Consider the following 19563-nt stretch of genomic DNA (forward strand, 5'->3'; position numbering starts at 1 on the left):
AAGGATTTTTGGTTCGTACTCGTACAATTTGGATTTATACATTCTGATCACAATTTCTATTCTATTGTAGATGCTTTGAAACATTTAACGGGCAATTCATAACACAAGCAACATGTTGAGAACATTCAATCTTTTAGCGGGGTTTGCAAAATCCACCGGGAGTGTTATATCATCACATCTCCACCGGCCAGTCTATTCGTTGAATCAAAACATCAACAACATCGGGGCCATCAATCTACTAGTGCAGCATTGCTCCACAAAATCAGCAGTGGTCAGCTCGAAAGAAACTCCCCCGCCGGAAGATGAGTCCAAGAGTACCAACTGGAATACGATTTACCACTTTCCATCGATCATGCTTACTGCCTCCGTGAAGCGACTCAAATTTTATCCTTTGGTTGTTACCGGCATAAGCGTGCCGGTTTCAATGGCACTGGCGTACGCTGATATTTGGAGCATGACAACGGCAGAAGTGGTCGGAGCAATTGGTATGAACCATTCGTATCGATCACAAGAGGTTTTTTAATCAGTATTTTCACTTTCCCGTAGGATTCACTACTTCGTTGACACTCACGCTGTTCGGTTTACTAACCGATAACCTAATTGGATTCGTGTACTGTGATGACCGCTTGAGTAAGGTGAAAATTTCTTTCCTGGACTCGAAGGGGAAGCGACAGAATCGCATCTACGCGGTAGATGATCTAGTTTCGCGCTCAGAACTACCGAAATCGTTGTTAAAAATGTATTTCCCGGTCAAAAATCATGAAAATGGAGATACATATAAGCTAGTGCACCAGTACGGTGAAATCTATGATGTGCACGCGTTCAACAAAGTGTTTGGACATGAAGTTATAAGCAAATAATTTATAATAAGTACCATTTGAATTGAATAAAATAGCTTTAGCATAAAAGTTTCACTCTTACTCGTCCAACTTACTATAGTTACCTGCAGCGGATTTGTCATTTGCAAGTTAATTTTCATAATTTCTGAAATTCAGTTTTTTCACCATATGTACCTATATTTTTTCTCAAATCATCGTTCCCGAAGGGTTCTATTAATCCACACGTTCCCGCAGGGATGTGGAAAAATATAGTGTACTTGTCAGAAATTGGCATGTTTTGGCGATAATCAACATAAACCTGGTGTGATATGGTTCGTAACTTCTAGTTTCTTTTGAACTAAGCATTCTTCCTTAAAAATGCTTAGAAAACTAGCTTCTGGTATTCTGCAAAGGTAATAATTGTGCAATAAAGTACATGTTATTGTGCAATAAAGTACATGCATTGTACAATAACTATGCTATATTTCGGCCCTGCTTTACGCATTTACAGGCATACGGCCGCTCAATGCGCCGTGCCGGTCGCCCGAATGTCCCAGTATGGGCCTCATTTCATCCAGCCCATCATAGACAAGCAGAAAATCGATGCTCTACAGGAATCGGGTGACTTATCAAAAATATCACACGTCCCAATCAAAGCCGCGCTGAACAACCAGACCAGCTCCGTGTTCTACGACCCACTGGTCAGCCAGTTCACAAATTATGTAATGAAGCAGGGCAACAAAGCGTTAGCCCGCGAGCTGGTCGAGAAGGGTTTTGAAAACATCAAACGTCTTCAGCTGGAGCGCTACCATTTGGCCGAAACGGAAGAGGAGAAGGCAAAAATCGAGCTAAACCCAAGGAAACTACTCCACCAGGCCGTAGAAAACTGTCGTCCACTGCTGCAACTGACTCCGATTAAGCGTGGCGGTGTGCGGTATCAGGTGCCAGTGCCGATCACTGAAAAACGGTCGTACTTTGTCGCGATGAAGTGGCTGCTCGAGGCGGTCCGTGAAAAGGAGAGGACTGTGCACTTCCCGGAGAAGATGGCATGGGAAATTCTGGACGCAGCGGCTAACCAGGGAAAGGTTGTAAAGCGTAAGCACGAACTGCACAGACAATGCGAAGCTAACCGTGCCTATGCTCACTATCGGTGGAGCTAAGTTCGGCTATGCTGGTGTATTTTTCGGAGAGTTAATAAAGTGTAAACTAACATAAAACATATAAACTCACATTGTTCTGCACAGTGGGAATTATTTTACGAAAGGAGCAACAAGTTGGCCACCTGATATCACCGACAAAACGTTGTTAGCGGTGATGGCAAACATATCAAGAAGGCTTTGCTTGGTCGCCGTTCCAAGATGAGGCACAACAACTGCAAAAACATGAAGAGAAAACAACCATGATAATCCTTGCTAATATGTATCTTTGCATGAATAACCTTACCACAGTTAGGAAGCTTCATTAAAGGATCGTTTGGATCCAAAGGCTCTGGAGTCATAACATCCAGGCCGGCCGCGAAAATGGTTCCATTTTTCAAAGCCTCTACCAGAGCCGGTTGATCGACGATGCCGCCGCGTGCTACATTTACCAGCACACTGGAAGCTTTCATCATAGCAAGCGTCTCCCGGTTGAATAGCTTTGCCGTTTCTCCCGTCAAAGGGCAAGCGATAAAGACAAAATCGCTTTCCTTCAGAAGCGTAGGCAGATCCACGTAAGTGGCACCGGCCAAATCACCTTCCGCTTTTCGTTTTCTACCGGTATACAAACACCGCGCTATGTCGAAACCTTTCAGACGCTTTAGAATTGTTTGGCCGATGCCACCGAAACCAATGATTCCCACCGTCGATCCGGGCACGTCCTGTCCCAACATCCACTGAGGTCTCATTTCCCACTGACCGGCTACAATTTTCTCTCTTCCCTCGTGGAAACGACGGGCTGCCGCTAGCATTAAGCCGATTGCGATATCTGCCACCGGATCGTTAACCACTTTCGGAGTGTGGCCCAAGGCAACACCTCGTTTGGCGAACACTTCGGCATCAACGTAATCCATTCCGGATGTCATCGTTGAAACCACTTTCAACTGGCTTCCTGCCGCATCGAGTGTCTTTGCATCGAGCTGATCGGCCGTCAGCCACAGTATGCCTTCCGCACCGGGAACGGCACGAAGTATTTCAGCATGATCCGTTCCGTTGCATACTGTTACCTCGCATCTGGAATGGGAAAAGTGTACGATTACTACTATACGAGGAAAGGGCAATTAAAAGTCACTTTTTGCGGAGCAGCTCGATGAAACCGGAAGGGATATCAGAACTCGTCACAACCAGCTTTGGGCGACGCACACCGAAATTGTAGTCGACGAGTTTTTGCTCCAGCATCTTGGGCAGCGAACGCGTTAATCTTAATATTCCGGTACGCATGATAAGCGACCTGGTTTTGGCACATCAGCTGTTGTTTTCAATCAATAATAACACAGCTGAATAGTGCATGGTACACAAACCAGCTGTTCAAGATTATTTTGTTTCGTCAAAAACCCTTGAATACAACCTCATATCGAAAAGAAGTTGGTTTTTTTTAAATAACAGATAGATTTTTTTTAAACACTTCAACTTGTTTTTTTTTTTAAGTTCATTATAGCTTACTTTGCGGAAGTGATTCAGTTTATTGGCGAACGACCACAAGGCAAACAGCCTAATTTTCCTATCAATTACAACGGAATCATTTCAGGTTTTTGATTAAAAAATATTCGGAGGAGTGATTTTGCTTTTGGAACCTGTGGGTATAACGTTGAGTAAGGAATCATTTTATTATTAATTCCGACTTCATCCAGTAAAGGTCGCGGAACTGTACTTTCGAAAATGAAGTTACTGCTAATCTTGTTCATTTTTGGATGCATTTTATACCTTTTCCATTGTTAAGAGGACATCACCATGCGGAGACCGAAAGTCCTAGTGACCCACCGGCAGGTGCAACCGGTGGCTTTGGAACGTTTGAAAAGGGAGTAAGTATAATTTAGAGTGTTTTAAGTATCTAAAATACACATTTCCTGTATGCGATCGTTTGGGTTTTAAGATGCGATGTGATTCTACCGGATGTGGATTTTCCTACCAGAGCGAACATACTGGATCTCTGTCCCGGAATCGATGGGTTACTGTGGACCAGTTATAAGATGAAGCTTGATCACGAAATTCTCCAAGCGGCAGGACCCAAACTGAAGGCTGTTTCCCTTACGATGAACGGGGTAGATTGTGTGGATTTGGACGAACTGATCTCTCGCAACATTCCCCTCGGGCATACACCACACATACCGAATGAAGCAGTGGCAGATCTAGCGATCGGGCTCATGATCACAGCCAGCAGTGCTATATTCTCCTCACATGACTCCGACTCCCATGCGGGCACGTGCATTCAAGGATCCACAGTTGGAATCGTCGGTTTCGGTGGAATTGGTGAACTCATCGCGAAAAGATTGCAAGGATTCGACGTGCAAACGATGCTTTACTGCGGGCATAGTGTGAAAGAAAACGCAAAGAAATTCAACGCCCAGTTTGTGGCAAGAGAAGAACTACTTCGGCGTTCCGATTACGTGTTCATAGCCTGTCCGCTGACGCCGGACTCCTTGCGGATGTTTAATCGAGAAACATTTTTGATTATGAAACCAACATCCGTGATCATTAATGTGGCTCGCGGAGCTATCGTGGATGAGCAGGCACTTATGGACGCGCTGAAAAGTGGACGAATACGAGCCGCTGCACTGGACACGGTCACCACGGAACCAATTCCAGCGGATAGTGAATTGTTTCATCTTCCAAACTGTGGTACGCATAAAAGCGCTAAAATTACGATCACACAAATTTAACTACTAAATACAATTCAAGTTTGGCTTCACTTTTACAGTGATCATTCCACACTTGGGGACGGCTACGAAGAAAACGCGAGATCAAATGGCTTTGCGTGCTGTAGACAATCTAATCGCAGGAATGCGCGGGGAAACAATGCCATCGCAATATTTCAAACCCAAAACTGCAAACTAAAAGCAAAGAAAATAAAAAGAATTTGTTTTAGAAAACGTGGGGTATAGCTAATTTAAACGAAAAGGGTTGAAAGAAAACATAGAAAGCCCCCAATCGAATGTTTGTTAAATCTTTCTTAACTAATCAACTAGGATGGATGTTTTATTGCCATAAAAACGGTGCAAATAATGTTGCCATTCTTTTTAAAAAAATATAAAATAAATTAATAAGGATAAGGAGAAAACATCGGAGATCCAGCGATTCCGGCAAGCACATTCAGAGCAGCGATCTCAGCCATATTGTTTCTGGTTTGTATAGTAGCCGAGCCGAGGTGAGGGATGACAACTGAAACGTCCGACGTAAGGCGAAAAAGAAACACAAAGAACATTATCGTTATCTTGACGCGCCTGATAGATGGACATGGACATGGCCACAGCGAGTAATACTAACCTGCATTGGGAAGAGTCAGTAGCTCATCATCTGCCGGAAGTGGCTCCGGGGTCATCACATCTAGGCCGGCTGCGAAAATAGTGCCATTCTTGAGCGCCGCAACGAGCGCCTTCTGATCGACGATGTCCCCCCGGGCGACGTTAACCAGCACCGCGGTGCGTTTCATTTTACTGAGCGCACCCGCGTTGATCATGTGGAACGTTTCGTTTGTTAGCGGGACAGCGATGAAGATATAGTCACTTTCCTGCAGTAGTTCATCCTGTGGAACCATCTTTGCACCGAGTGCTTCGGCTTCGGGTTTCGGCCGACGACCCGAATACAGAAGCTGCCCGATCTCGAACCCCTTAAGGCGGCGCGCAATCGTTTGTCCAATCCCGCCCATTCCAATGATCCCCACCGTGCTGCCCTTGATGTCCTGACCGAGCATCCACTGAGGGCCTCCATTCCACTGCGACTGATCGATAGCCAACCGACCCTCGTGGAAACGCCGACCAGCGGCAATCATAAGCCCGATGGCCGAATCAGCAACAGCATCGTTCAGCACGATCGGTGTGTAACCGAGCGGGAACTTGCGCCGCTTAAACTCCTCCGTGTCCACGTAGTCCATGCCGGCCGACATGGTGGAGATCGCTTTCAGGCGCGATCCGCCCCGATCTAGCACCTCGGCATTCAATGCCATATGGCCGACCCACATGATACCGTCAACCTGGCCGGCAAGCTCCAAGATTTCCTCCCTCGAGGCAGGATGATTCCGTGGGAAAATAACATCACATCTGGAAGATCAAATCAATGTCATAACATGGCCTTGGCAATGTGATCGCATGGCGTGTCTTACTTTATCTTCAACTTATTGATCCCCTTCGGTGGTGCTTCCTTATTAGTAACCAGCACGACGGGTCGGGTTCCCGGATTGGCCATGGTCGATACGCTTTGATCACTGAAAGAAGGAAGAAAGATTGGTGTTCACGATTCTACTGCTCCGTGACACTAAACAAGACTGAAAGGCCGAGAAACAACACAGCTAGCTAATCACGTTCACTCATACAAGCACCGGCCTACTATGCGGTAGCGCGATTGTTATCAGTGCATGGGGCTAATAGGCTTGTTTGTGTTCGCTCTTCTGTAGAATTGCATAAAACCAACAGAAAACTCGCGCTTATTTAGGCGTTGTTCAGAATCCGGATGCTTTGGAACAAACGTTTGTTTGATAAAAAAAATGAAATATCACCCCGGTTAAGTGGACGGAGTGTGTGCCAAGTGTTTTCCGGATTGTTTACACTCGTTCCACTCGTTACTTCCACACATACTACTTGCGCACGCTGCCGGATTCTAAACTGCATCGAAAACCTAAACAAATTATGCACATGACAGCGGTACGCTGTAGCGAAACATTTCTTCGAGATCAACAGTACGTTCTGAAAAAAGGCCTTACATGATGAATAACGGCAACTAAAAACCCTTTACTTGATTTTTCGGTTTTTAAAACTATATTTCACTTTTTAACGTACCTACCCGCTACCATATTCACTAGCGCAACACAAAATATTAATGAAACAGTGCCCAACGTTTTCTGTGCCATTTTTAGCAACAAATACTACAATTTGAGTAACCACCGTTATCTACACGTGATGCGCAAGGCCGATAAATTTATTTAAAGGGCTTCTATTGCATCGATTCGTGACGATGGCTAGGCGTACACTGAATATGTTTCATAAACGGTACATACGGTCACTGTTGTCGGGCTTAAAACCGGATTGACCGGGTCTGAAGGAAATGATTATCTGTATGTGTAGCTTTAGGTCTCCGCAGACGTTCGCAACAAGTGTGACCCAAGTGCGAGCCTTATCGTAGGATTTGAATAATCTACGAGATTGATGAGCTATCTTATCTAGGATGTTTAACATACACTGTCTTAATATATGTCTTTTAGTGAGGTCACTTTCATGTATACCATAATTATAGATTTCGTAAAGGACCACCGGAAGCTTCCAGAAATAATAACCAAATAGCATATGCCTGCAGTATATATTCAGCTATTTTATCTGGAATGTTTAACGTATACTGTTTTTACACACATCTTTTAACTTCAGTTCACTTTCTTTTATAGCGTAATTATTGATTTCATAAAGGGTCACCGGAAGCTTCCGGAAATTAGACTCAAATAGCATATGCTTTGCAGTTTATATGGAGTATGAACCGTTTTTCCTACGTGATATTTCTAAGATGATCGTTGCTGAATCGGTCGAACGATCATCTTTATCGTTTGCTTCTAACCGAGGCCAGCAATAGCGTTCTGGGTTGTTTATCGGACAACCCTTTTGAATTACCGTAGTATTTGGCCACCCAAGTTCCATTCTAGAACCCCTTCGATCCTGGCAACAACTGCTGGTCGTTTCGTTGGTTCGCATGCATCAAGCTGCGTCACCAAACCAGAATCTAACGATAGGCGGAAGGAATCCGGTTTGAGCCGTTTGCTGGACACCGGACAGAGACCGGAGCAAGGTGGTGCAACAGGTCGTGCGAAGAATGTGGACGGGAAATTTTAATATTTTTGAAGGCTTAATAACGTCCGGAACCGGCCGCGATGGCTTCAGTCGAGCGTTGCTATTCGAATAGAGTGTCCAGAGGCAGGAATCCCGAACGAAACTTGTCCACGGTGCGTAGTTGAAACGTTATCATCAAGTGATTCAGTTAAAGATAGAGGAATCGAGAGAAAGTGAAACTGATTAAATACAGCAACCGGGGATTTATTACTGTGAAGCTATTATGCCAGAATACAAGGTACGAAAATGCAAACTATTTTTTACAAAGTGGATTACCAAGTGCATTGATATGAAACATTACAATATATCAAAGTTATTCCGGTAGTTAGAATGCCTACGAAACTGTTCTAGGGGTTTCTTTGCGTGATCTAAGGCGAGCCTCCAAGAGATAAGAAACGCTACGATCAATGGCGCCTTTTATTTGGACCTCTTTGAATAAATTAGTTAAACCTGTTTAGTTAAATTTAGAATCAGCCCTAAAACGGGCTCAAATAGATGAGTTGCTATTAAAAAAAGGAAAAACAAAACTTTCGCGTTGGAAACTTCGAAAACATCGAATGATTTACATTTTTTTAATGCAAAATAGCTAATGTTCTGGATGCCTTTCGTTGTTTATTTCATTGTTATCTTTTGTTCAGTATTTGTCCGGCTTTGGATCGCACTTTGAGTCGGAAGATCCACGTTTCCCGAATGCCCTGCCGGCAGGCCAGAATTCGCCCCAAAAATGTCCCTACGGATTGTACGCCGAGCAGTTGTCCGGAAGTGCGTTCACGGCCCCCCGTACCGAAAATACGCGGTCGTGGTTCTACCGTATCCGGCCATCGGTGGTACATCAGCCGTTTAAACAGTTCGAAGGGGTGGCACCGTTTCTGCGTGGCACTGGCTGGGACGAGCAGGCGCCGAATCCGAACCAAATGCGATGGAATCCGTTCGATCTACCGGCCGCTGGGGCCGAGGTAGATTTTGTGGCCGGTTTGCATACGGTGTGCGGAGCAGGTGATGTGCGTGGCCGACATGGCCTGGCGATACACGTCTATCTGGCCAACAGCTCGATGAAGGATACTGCGTTCTACAACAGCGATGGCGATTTTCTGATAGGTAAGATTACAATTTAAATTCTTACAATTCATTTGTTGTTTCATATCACAATTTTGCTCAGCAAGGATCATGTTTTGGACCAATCAGAAGTTTTTAATAATTCAATCATGTTTTAGAACAGTAGAGTTGCATCTCATTGATGCTTTTGGGAAATACAACTCAGTTTGATGACATTTTCGGAATAGAAAACGCTCCATAAAAAATTAAATTATTTACTAGACTCCACATATAGCGCAAAAACAAATTGCGTTTACAAAACTTTTTAAATATTTCACAACGTTTCGTAATCGCATGCATTACAAATAAAACTGCCATATTGTTCTAAATTGTAAAATTGTGATATTTTATGGTATATTAGATGTTGCTCTCGCGCTGTATAAAATAAAGACAATACCCGAAATTGTTCAACCATTACTTACCACTGGATCGTCTATTTAAATAGTTTTTAAATTTTTGTAACTCTCATAAATTAATCCGATCATCATCATAACTATTTTGCAATTTGGTGCATTCACTTGCTTTTCCTATTCCTCTAGTTCCTCAGCAAGGTGCGTTGGATATAACGACCGAATTTGGTCGCCTCTACGTCCAGCCGAATGAAATTTGCGTCATCCCGCAGGGAGTTCGGTTCTGCGTGGCCCTGGAGGGTCCCTCTCGGGGCTACATCCTCGAAGTGTACGACGGTCACTTCCGGCTGCCCGATCTCGGCCCGATCGGTGCGAACGGCCTAGCGAACCCGCGTGACTTCCTAACCCCAACGGCCCACTTTGAGGATCGCTTAGTCGACGGTTATCGTATCGTGTCGAAGTTCCAGGGTGCCCTATTCGTGGCCACGCAAGGACATTCGCCATTCGATGTGGTCGCCTGGCACGGTAACTACGTCCCATACAAGTACGATCTGGCTCGCTTCATGGTCATTAACTCGGTCAGCTTTGACCACTGCGATCCGAGTATCTTCACTGTGCTGACGTGCCCGAGCAACCGCCCCGGTACGGCCATTGCCGACTTCGTGATCTTCCCTCCGAGGTGGTCCGTGCAGGAGCACACCTTCCGTCCACCGTACTACCATCGTAAGTAGCCGCTGGTTGAGGCGGCCTGTAGCGCCAGTAATCATTTCTGCAACCTTTTCCCTTAGGCAACTGCATGAGCGAGTTCATGGGACTGATCTTCGGTCGGTACGAGGCGAAGGAGGGCGGTTTCCTGCCGGGTGGTGCCTCGCTACACTCCATGATGACGCCGCACGGTCCGGATCATCGGTGCTTCGAAGGGGCCTCGAATGCCGAACTAAAACCGGAACGGATCGCCGATGGGACGCAGGCGTTCATGTTTGAATCGTCACTAAGTATGGCCGTTACCAGGTGGGGTGAAGAAACGTGCCAAAAGTTGGACGCACGTTACTACGAATGTTGGCAGGCGTTGGAGAAACATTTCCGCCTGTAACCGACGGCCAACCAGGAACTGCACCATAAACACTCAGGAATTTAATCGGATTCGAACAACGCGTGGAAAATATTGTGGATTTGATATTTTGCTTTTTTTTGTAATTCACGATTTCTTTTTATTTTATTTTCTCCTGTATTTCCTTTCTCCATTTCGTATCGTTTCATACGTTTCCCATGTGAATCTCTTTCTTGCATGTTTTTGTTTGACCTTCATTAGTTATGAATATATTTCTTTAAGAAGCAAATTTTATGAAACTATGTACCGCCCGGTGTTCTTCCTTCATATCTTAATATTTTTCCGCTCGCTCGAGCACGAGCTTTCGTAACTTGTCCACATTGGCTAAGGGGTTATTCTGCATCAAACGCTATTTGCTCGCTTCTTATAGTTCGTTGTACAAACCGTTCTAGGAGCGTTTGTGCTTGTGGTGTTGGGATAGCTATTTGTTTCAATCGCTGCAATACATTATTAGTTATGAGAATTATCACTGTTTTTGTGTTTTACTTCCTTTGACATTTTACAGAAATTATTCAATTATTTACTTTTACGAATTGGTGCAAACAATTGCTGTCCCCAATTGTTATCCACCCTCAGCACAGACTTTTCTTGCATTTTAAACCCGTTTTTATAGACGTTTTCGTATCTTATTAAACTCCCCTCCTTCTTTTGAGTAATGTTCCACCTGTTGCGTACATATTTGAATTGGTTAAAACCCCCCTTCAGATGTAGTTTTGCTTTCTTTTCTTCCGTTTTAGCAATAAATGTTCAGTTTATTTGAGCGTTTAATCCTCAACATCTGACACGGTTTCACAAGGCCTACAAAAACTGCATTTTGCGAGCCAGTACAATAGGCACAGACCAATCTTTGTCATAGTCATACTATATTTGAGTGATTTAAAGCATCCATTTAAACAGGACTCAACATTTTGCCGCCTGAACTGCCTTTCACTGGGGTTACATTTAAATACAACCATATCGTTTAGATCGAAAAGGTAACGAGATTTGTGGAGCTGCATTTTGTCGCAAATTAAAATGACAATTAAAACGTATGTCTCGCTTGAAAGAAACTAATGTTTACTGGTACATTTATCGTTTGCCCGAAGGACTCCCCATGGTCACATTGTACGAATTAGTTGAAGAAAACCGTTGTTGTGGATTTGTTTTTTGTTCACGTAAATATTCGCTTTGGCGGAACAATTGAATAAAATTTATGTTTGCCATTTTACCTTTTTTTTTTCTTCTTTTTTCCTTTTCTCTGGTGCTTTACTTACGATCGGAATATTTCATAATTTCACTATATTATCTTACACTCTACACGTTGTCCTGTTTCTGGTAGTGTGTTGCGAGTTGATCGTTATGCGGTTCCCCACTCCTCCACTACCTATTATGCTACGACCTCCTGTAGGGCTATGAGAAGTTAGATATTGTTACAAAAATAAACTGCTCATTTTGGTAAGTGTGCCCTTCCACTCTACGAGCACTTCCCCGTGTCCCCTATCACTTTTGTCGTAACATGAAGGGTAATATTGTATTATCCTTTCTTATTTGCAATTGTATCTTGCTAATTCGTAATTTTCGACCCGCGTTGATTCGGTGATAACTCCACGTTTCATGTGTTTTTTGTTGTTTACTTCTTTTCTGCATTGTGCTGAATACGAATTTGAACTAGCAGGTTCTACGTGACAGGAGATTCTGTGTGGTTTCATTAAAAGCCTGTAAGCGTATTCAAGCTCAAAACATATACTGTAATTAAGGATTATATTTTTCTTATTTTGTGCCCTTTTTCTATGTTATCTTCAGCGTAGTTACACGTTGGTTTTTCGGGCTAGTGGTGTAGTTGTTGAACTTGTTTTCTTCTTGGCAGCAGAACAGAAGAAAACATTCAAGATTACTATTCACATGCCTCCGTGCGAAACAGAAAATTTTCGTTGACGTTCGGTTAAGGTGAAGTTGGCTCTTCTGGTCAACAGGTTGTACTTAGCACCACTCTCTAGAGATCGTTGATCGTGACGTGCACAACCTCCGGTTCATACACAGAAATGAAGCGTCACGCTATTCAAGTTGAGGTACTTGTAGTATGTTTCATCATATTTAAAATTTCCGCTTCTGTCTTTTCATGTACCGCCACTCTCCGACACGCTGGGGTATCCTTCTAAACCAGCTTCACCCGTTGGTGTTATGTCTCGCTTGCGATAATTTCACTATCGTTCGGATTACTTTCGATAATACGTTCTATAGGGCGCGCTGCAGCGTGTGTGCTTACATGCTTTCCGTGCTTGCTCCATGGCCAAGGCGCAAACCCGTACGCGTAGGAACTTAAAGCGATTAGCAGCAATAGTAAAAATGTTTAAAAAAATAATTTGCTTATCTTGAACTGTACACGTACATGCCTACACAGACATAGAACATTCTATTATCTTGTCGTTGGTACTCCTAGCTTCTTCTCCTTCTTCCCTGTCTACACATGGCGTTGGCTCTATATTAGATTCAATTCCTCATTTCACCATAAGAGATACACGAATACCAGAGCGCAAGAAAACACTCTAAAATCGATATCGGCTATGTGCTGTGGAAAAGGACCGGCATCGTGTGGCGTGGCTGAGTGGATCCGTGTTGCGACGAAAATGCAAATGGACGGTGACAAGCTGCGACGGAGGAGAGAAGTGCAAGTGGAAAGGAAAATCCAAGCAATGTGACCATTTTTTCGCTGATTTTTATGTGTATCTTGTTGATTTTTATGCACTGCAATGTTTTGTTAACTTTTCCCGTTCGTTATAATTTTTTTTGTTAGTTTTACACACACTGAACAAACAAATACCTATAAAAGCTAATAATAGCTTAAAAGACAAAATGCGAAAAATTATTGCTCTGTGCACCGAATCGGCTGATTTCTATTTTATAAAGTGTGTCCGAAACAAGTCAGCATAATGCAGCATTAAAACCCTGACTTTTGAATTACGGTTAAAGCATCGCAAATACCTATTACTATACCGCTTGCAGTAAGGACTAATTTTGCCTCATCGGTAGAGAACAGATGAATTGGATGGAATAAGGGTTTGTCTTAATGTGAACAAGTAACAAGTATCACTGAGAAGCTAAGACTAAGATCCTGAAACCAACAGCTAACTAATGGAGTTAACTATGGATTAGTTCGTTTAATTACTTTCTTGACCCTCTGGGACGAGCCGCAGGGATCCGCTGGCTGGTTGATTTGTAGATAAAATGGAATGGCTAGCCTAAGGAGTTGAGAATAAAATTTTAACACAAGAAATGGGAGCTGTGTACGAATTTTGATGCGTTATGCTATACTGTTATTCTGGTTAATTGTTAGTTCCAATCGCATTTTACCCACAAAAATTTGGACACCCGGCAGCGCTACACACACGAAAGGGTAAGGGCTATCTATAATCGCTCGATTATTATACTTTGTACCGTTTTTTACGTAATCCATCATCCCGTTGGCCATTTGCATCCCGATTGGCCGTCCGATGTTGGAAATTATTTTTTTCATTTTATTTATAGTTTTCTTTTGTTTTTGTTTCACCTTTCAATGCTCGCCCCTGCTTTGTCGATAGATACGTGGCTCTTAGTTATATCACAATCCTTTTAATTGAAAACTGTTAGGATCACTCTTGCAGGTTCCGTGCGATTTTTCACTGAACGATCGTATCCTTATTTGGGTAAATTGATTTACAAGTGTGTCGGGGGCCAGTGTTCGCATTGCGTATTGAGATTTTTCTAGGTTAAATGTCATGCATATTTTTGGTTTTTAGTTTTATTCTGGGAGGAAGAGGATTGTCACTTGTGTTACCGTTAGTTTTGCCAGTAATTTTCTCACCATGAATTGGTAATCTTTTATGAAAGCACGTTTCTTTTTTCTGCAATTGTATGAATAAGAATTTTCGAACAGAATTACATACCACTATGATCCACCCGAGCAAAACATAGAATTGAGTACCGTAAATACGGTTTATTTATGGGGCAATGGGTGTGGGTGTGCCGCGTTGGAAACTATTGCTCGATTTGAAGAGTTCGATTTTGGATGCCAAAAGCATGGAATGAGCAACGCAGGTTTCTCGACGTCTGATCTGAGCAAATTTTATGAATACCAACACCATCAATATTTAGATTGAAATAAGTTGCGCTTTGAGCGTAAACAGTTACCACCTGCCGGGATACACTACATTTATAACACTTTTCATTGTAATAAACATTTAAACATAACTTAACTTTTTAGGCCCACACATCATTGATATGAAAACTAAGAAAGTAATGGGGTTTAATTTCGTGTTTTGCATCGTGGAGCAGAAATCATTTGGATTCCCATTTTTTTTGGGGCATGTCTGTTCCCCTTATCTATACATTATTAATTTAGGTACGCATAGGTTTCTGCTTAACATGTTTGCCTCGAATCAGTTTACGGTATATTCAATTCCGTTAATCTTCATTTTTCGCATAGGCCAGGTAAGTGCGATGTCGAACGGTTCCATAAAAAACGGAAAGGAGAACATTTTTCTTCTATAAGATATCATCGTGCAACGTTCGTGTACACGGGCACACGTTCACATGTGCTGTATTTGTGCTATAAGCTCATCACGTTTTACTTTCATGCATTATCGGGGGAGTTTTGAAAAGATTGGCTGTTGTTTGGAAAGAGCGGTAAGTCTAAGTAGTAGATTTAAATTAAACATCGAATCAGCGAATCGAATCGCGTTCTGTTTTCTTTGAGTGTGCTGTCCCTTGATACGAAGGCAGCCGGCATTATTGTGCTGCGCGGTGTAAATGATTAACAAACGGTTACAAGTGTTGATCGACGTATGATCGATCGATTCCACCGTTCGGCACGTCAACGGTCAGGTGGAATGCGTAAGGATTTTAATACTTTACTAGCCTGTAAAAGGAAAATAAAGCGTTCAGTAAACGATGGTTTCCAAAAAGTTAAATAGCGACTCTTACCTGATACTGTTCCTCTGTTTCAATCAATCCCTTTACAGCCACCACCTGGTACTGTGGGGCACGCATTGCGGCCGAATTCTTGCGTATCAAACGTAGAGAGTCCTGCGACGAACCGAGTGCTGCTACCTGGCGGGGTCCATGACTTGGGTCAAGCACTAGCAGCGAGAGGCCGGACGTTCGCTGCTCGATTCCAATAATGGTACGAGAGTGTCCTGAGAGAAAAAATATATGAAAGTATTTTAATATTAGTTATCACAAAAATTATTTGGTAAGTATTAGGTTGAAACAAATGCTTTAAAAAATTACGATCCTTTACAGTTTTGTGAAGACAATGAATACTAGATTTGGTCTTTGAAGTTCCAATTTTTTAAATGAAAAATAAACAATAATTCGAAGTATTAGTTTTTAATTTGAATTAAAAAAGAAAAAAAATAAAAGAAAATATTTTCAACCAGAAAATGCATAAAAGTATGGAAACTAAAAAATTGACAAATGATCAATTGGTAGGTCTTTACCTTGATGCTGTAAGTACAGCGGAGGTGTGTGAATCCTCGGTTCCTCGAAATAACGCAGCACCCAGTTGAACAATTCCGGATGGCGGCCGTCCGGCGAGGTGGGTCGATGGAAATCTACCAGCTCACAGCGGATACGAAGCCAGGACAGGACTGTCACGATTTCTGTCGCACCAATCCACTTGCGCGTATTGTGTAGTTTGCAACCGAGCTGTTCCGAGCCCTGAATGTCGAAGCCTTGCGCCCAGGCTGCTTCTACCATGCGCTGCAAACGAGAGATGCTGGGCATAGCCGTTCGGGCAGGACCATGTGATCCCCAGGCGGAGTAAAGAGCCTCGTTGTATGAAGTGTTCTGCAATGAAACACGTTATAAACATTGATTCTAATTGGATAATCTCGACCGTTATTACCTGCAGAAGCGACGAAAGCATCATTTGAAGATTTCGATAGCCACATCCCCAACCCTTGTCACCGTAGCTTGACGCGTAGTGATCTACGCTCGAGCAAACGTACGTCTTGATCACAGTCAAAGACGACGAGGACAGGGACAGCACCCTCGGCGAAACCGATTTCGTGCAGGACGATCCATCATCGACACCGTGCGATTCGGCCGCCCGCAGCCCGACCTGCCGCTCATAGTAGTCTGCCACGCTCATCTCACCCGCGTACACGGCCCGCTGCATTGCCGCCGCCGACTGCTCTCTAAAGTTACCCTGATCGTCCATTCCGTACTGGGCCCGCAACAATTCGAACTCTCGTTGTTCCCGCAGCTTTTGCGCCTGCTTTTCAAGATCCACGACAACCGCCGACGCTTCATTGCTCCCACCGCCTGCGTGGTACGGGTTTTGTGGACTCTTTGAGAAGTGCTTCTCGATGTGGTACTCCATGTCCTGTGTTTTCATATTGTCGAATGAAATGCCACACACTGGACAAAGGCTACTACTGCTTCCACCGTAGCTACCATTCAATGCCGAAGCACCACCGTTACAGGGTGTCCCGTTCGTCGCTCTTCCGCTATCCGCCTTGGCCGGGCTGAGAATATCCCGATGTTCGATGTTCACGTGCAACTCCAGATCCGAACCGGTCTCGAACGTGCGATTGCAAATCGGACACTGCAGCACGCTGAGGGTGTCTACTTGTGATCCTCCACCACCACTAGCTCCACCCCCACCACCACCACCACCTCCAGCTCCATTAACACCGGGACTGAGCGGATCAAAATGCGACCGGTTGATGTGCTCCTCAAGCACCGAAGGGTTGTCGGAAGTGTATGGACAGAGCAGACATTGCAGTGGGCTTGCTTGCTTGGTGGTGATGGTAGTGGCCGTCGTTGTAATCGTCATCGTTGTTGGTCCAGCAGTGTTGTTTTCAGCAGTCCCATTGAACGAGTTTGGTTTGTTCGTTTTCAACTTCAAACCAAGCTGAGAGCGCAGCGGCGATCCTTGCCCACCTGCTCCAGCGACGGCACCGGCCGGGGTTGTACAACCGGCACCACCCCCGTTCATTACCGCCGACTCCTTGCTGCCACTGGCGATGGCACCGTTGGTGTTCGATTCTCCGACACCGCTACTGCTACTGCTGCCCGTTGCTATCGTTACCTCAGGGAAGTGATAATGAAGGCTACTGGATTTGCCATTCGGGATCGAACCATTCGAAACCGTGGCGTTGCTGCTGCTTGCGTTAGTGCTACTGCTGCCTAAACTTGACCGGCTGCTGCTCATGCTACTGCTTCCGGCCACCGTGGAATTGCTGCTGCTCGCCATCAACTTTGCCGAGGAAGTAGCGGCAATCGCGGGCACTCCGCCGTTCGGCAAGTGCTGCGAGGTAGAACTACCGCTCATGGTTCCCAGTTGATTATGGTTTTGATTATTGCTGCTGTTGCTTCCGCCGATACTCATCATAATCATACTGCTGTTACTGGCACTGCTATGACCCATCTTGCCGTTGCCGCCGAGAGATACCGGTGTCAGCAACTCGGATGTGATGGAAGGCGACAAACCGCGGCACTCAGAGATGGAATCGGAATCACCGTCGACACTGCAAAAGCTTTGAGCGTATTAGATATTTTCTGAGAAAGTTTGCCATTACAATCACGTTTACTTTTCCCAAACTACAGCATGAGAATCTACTATTGGAAACATGTTTAAACTTTTTCTTCTCATATCAGATTAATATGTGTCTAATTCATACTCAGAAAACACTGAATGTGATAGAACTAACAACTGATAAATTAAAAAAAATACTATTTCCACACGTGGTCATTACCTTGGCGTTTGGTCGTCAATGAAGGACATCAGCTCATTCTCCGGAGTTAAGTAGTCGAGGTGAGCCTGGTTCACGTGGAGCAGCAGCTCGGCTGCTGGTACGCCTGTGAGTCCACAAAACGGACACTGAGCGCTGCCTTCCACATGGTTCTGGCGGGTATGGTCGCGCATCCCGTCATCTGATAGACCGGACATGCCGCAGATTTCACACGAATGTTCCTGTTGCGGCTGCTGGCCATGCTGCTGTTGCTGCTGCTGCTGCTGCACTCCACCGTTCGCAGCCGAGACAGACCCATTTGCTTTGGGCATTGCCTCCTTCGATTCTCTCCCGTTCTGCGATGCCATCGTTCGCTGTACTTCTGAAAATGGAGATAAGAAGAATAGATGTTATAAAGGTTTCAATACAGGATAAACTCTAACAACTAAAGGTATCTTCGAAGGACTCTTCGAAGACGAAGGAGAAGAAGAAACTCCTTTGTTCGTATTCTGTGGCCTGACTGATCTTCAGCCAATCAAAAGGGTAAATAGTTAAGTATCCCAACCCAGAAGGATAAGAATCGATGAAGCATCAAGTTATTTTCTCTTTCACAGGTACTACTTGTGATGCCCAACAAGGATTTTGATGATGATGAGGACGTTTTTGATGAGATAATATCAATTACTGACTCAGTTTTCGCGATTACATAAACCACTCCAAGTTCAGCTTTATGCGTAAGTTTGAGGTTGACGTATTCAACTTTAAACGATGTCCGCTTGTAAATTCGCTTATGCTGATGGATTGATAACCTTCCGGATGAAAACATGCCGTTTAAAGAGGTGAAAAAACACATTTCTATCGTCCTACCACCTGCTATCGGCGAGAGAACACCGCGTGCTGCACCAAACAGCGAAAAGAACAACAGTCGCAACGTGCAATTATGAGCCACATAAACATGAGTGGAACACGAGAAAAAAAGTGCTGGAAGCAACAAAAAAAAAACTACACACGGCGACGAAACGAACACGATACGGCTCCGAACAGATATTGATTTATATAAGGAAAAGAATAGGCTCCATGTGCCATGAGGAGTGTAGAGTTTACCACTGGCGAAGTATTGCTTTGGATGAGACAGAAAAACTCGTGACGTTCAGTTGCCCGCATTTTTCTTCCGCCAGCGATGAAACGAGGCCCAGCAAAATGAGGAGTTATGTGCTAAATTAATTTAAATATATAACGTTAAGAATGGGATCCACTCGCTATTCTATTTAATGTAATTGGGGCAGTGTCTTCCCTATACATCCTGGAAAGTTCATTCGTACACGTCGCATGTCCTTTTGACAGCCTATTGCAACACCAAAGCTAACGCAGTCAATGGCCTCTGTGCGATGCGAAAAAGGGGTCCTTGGGATATACTTTTCAGGATGTGGCGAGCATATTGTTAAATTGAAGAAGGGAATGCCCAAAAAAATGAACCAGCCAACTTCATCACAAT

The 19563-nt window shown here is 44.1% G+C and overlaps 7 protein-coding genes across 8 annotated transcripts; 4 read left to right on the forward strand and 3 right to left on the reverse strand.

Moving 5' to 3' along the window:
* The first annotated feature begins 79 nt into the window (after positions 1 to 79).
* LOC131281582 (transmembrane protein 186-like) lies at positions 80 to 888 on the forward strand. Its single transcript, XM_058310925.1, has 2 exons — positions 80 to 485; positions 547 to 888. The coding sequence occupies exons 1-2, from the start codon at positions 113 to 115 to the stop codon at positions 858 to 860; spliced, it is 687 nt and encodes a 228-aa protein (XP_058166908.1). The 5' UTR covers positions 80 to 112; the 3' UTR covers positions 861 to 888.
* Positions 889 to 1124: 236 nt separating this feature from the next.
* Positions 1125 to 2043, forward strand: LOC131294977 (small ribosomal subunit protein uS7m). Its single transcript, XM_058323035.1, has 2 exons — positions 1125 to 1231; positions 1330 to 2043. Exons 1-2 carry the CDS (start codon positions 1197 to 1199, stop codon positions 1976 to 1978), a joined length of 684 nt encoding a protein of 227 aa, XP_058179018.1. The 5' UTR covers positions 1125 to 1196; the 3' UTR covers positions 1979 to 2043.
* A 25-nt stretch (positions 2044 to 2068) lies between these two features.
* LOC131281167 (glyoxylate reductase/hydroxypyruvate reductase-like) lies at positions 2069 to 3235 on the reverse strand. Its single transcript, XM_058310426.1, has 3 exons — positions 3087 to 3235; positions 2262 to 3028; positions 2069 to 2190 (listed from the first exon to the last, which is right to left on the reverse strand). Exons 1-3 carry the CDS (start codon positions 3233 to 3235, stop codon positions 2069 to 2071), a joined length of 1038 nt encoding a protein of 345 aa, XP_058166409.1.
* Positions 3236 to 3474: 239 nt separating this feature from the next.
* Positions 3475 to 4849, forward strand: LOC131293604 (glyoxylate reductase/hydroxypyruvate reductase-like). Its single transcript, XM_058321682.1, has 4 exons — positions 3475 to 3590; positions 3735 to 3816; positions 3888 to 4633; positions 4713 to 4849. The coding sequence occupies exons 2-4, from the start codon at positions 3746 to 3748 to the stop codon at positions 4847 to 4849; spliced, it is 954 nt and encodes a 317-aa protein (XP_058177665.1). The 5' UTR covers positions 3475 to 3590; positions 3735 to 3745.
* Positions 4850 to 4967: 118 nt separating this feature from the next.
* LOC131282545 (glyoxylate reductase/hydroxypyruvate reductase-like) lies at positions 4968 to 6218 on the reverse strand. The gene is made up of 3 exons (XM_058312042.1): positions 6114 to 6218; positions 5279 to 6051; positions 4968 to 5173 (listed from the first exon to the last, which is right to left on the reverse strand). Exons 1-3 carry the CDS (start codon positions 6194 to 6196, stop codon positions 5052 to 5054), a joined length of 978 nt encoding a protein of 325 aa, XP_058168025.1. The 5' UTR covers positions 6197 to 6218; the 3' UTR covers positions 4968 to 5051.
* A 1826-nt stretch (positions 6219 to 8044) lies between these two features.
* On the forward strand, positions 8045 to 10359 carry LOC131282544 (homogentisate 1,2-dioxygenase). The gene is made up of 4 exons (XM_058312041.1): positions 8045 to 8059; positions 8460 to 8919; positions 9456 to 9989; positions 10055 to 10359. Exons 1-4 carry the CDS (start codon positions 8045 to 8047, stop codon positions 10357 to 10359), a joined length of 1314 nt encoding a protein of 437 aa, XP_058168024.1.
* Positions 10360 to 15080: 4721 nt separating this feature from the next.
* Positions 15081 to 18436, reverse strand: LOC131287579 (zinc finger-containing ubiquitin peptidase 1-like). 2 transcript variants are annotated; one of them, XM_058316645.1, is made up of 5 exons: positions 18093 to 18436; positions 16238 to 17873; positions 15831 to 16179; positions 15316 to 15527; positions 15081 to 15250 (listed from the first exon to the last, which is right to left on the reverse strand). In XM_058316645.1, exons 1-5 carry the CDS (start codon positions 18434 to 18436, stop codon positions 15206 to 15208), a joined length of 2586 nt encoding a protein of 861 aa, XP_058172628.1. In that variant the 3' UTR covers positions 15081 to 15205. The 2 variants fall into 2 exon arrangements, with proteins under 2 accessions (XP_058172628.1, XP_058172635.1); XM_058316652.1 differs by having other exon boundaries at positions 16238 to 17864; positions 18093 to 18336.
* Between the last annotated feature and the right edge of the window lie 1127 nt (positions 18437 to 19563).

The sequence above is a fragment of the Anopheles ziemanni genome, chromosome 2 (assembly GCF_943734765.1).
Source record: "Anopheles ziemanni chromosome 2, idAnoZiCoDA_A2_x.2, whole genome shotgun sequence".
Classification (NCBI taxonomy): Eukaryota; Metazoa; Arthropoda; class Insecta; order Diptera; family Culicidae; genus Anopheles; species Anopheles ziemanni.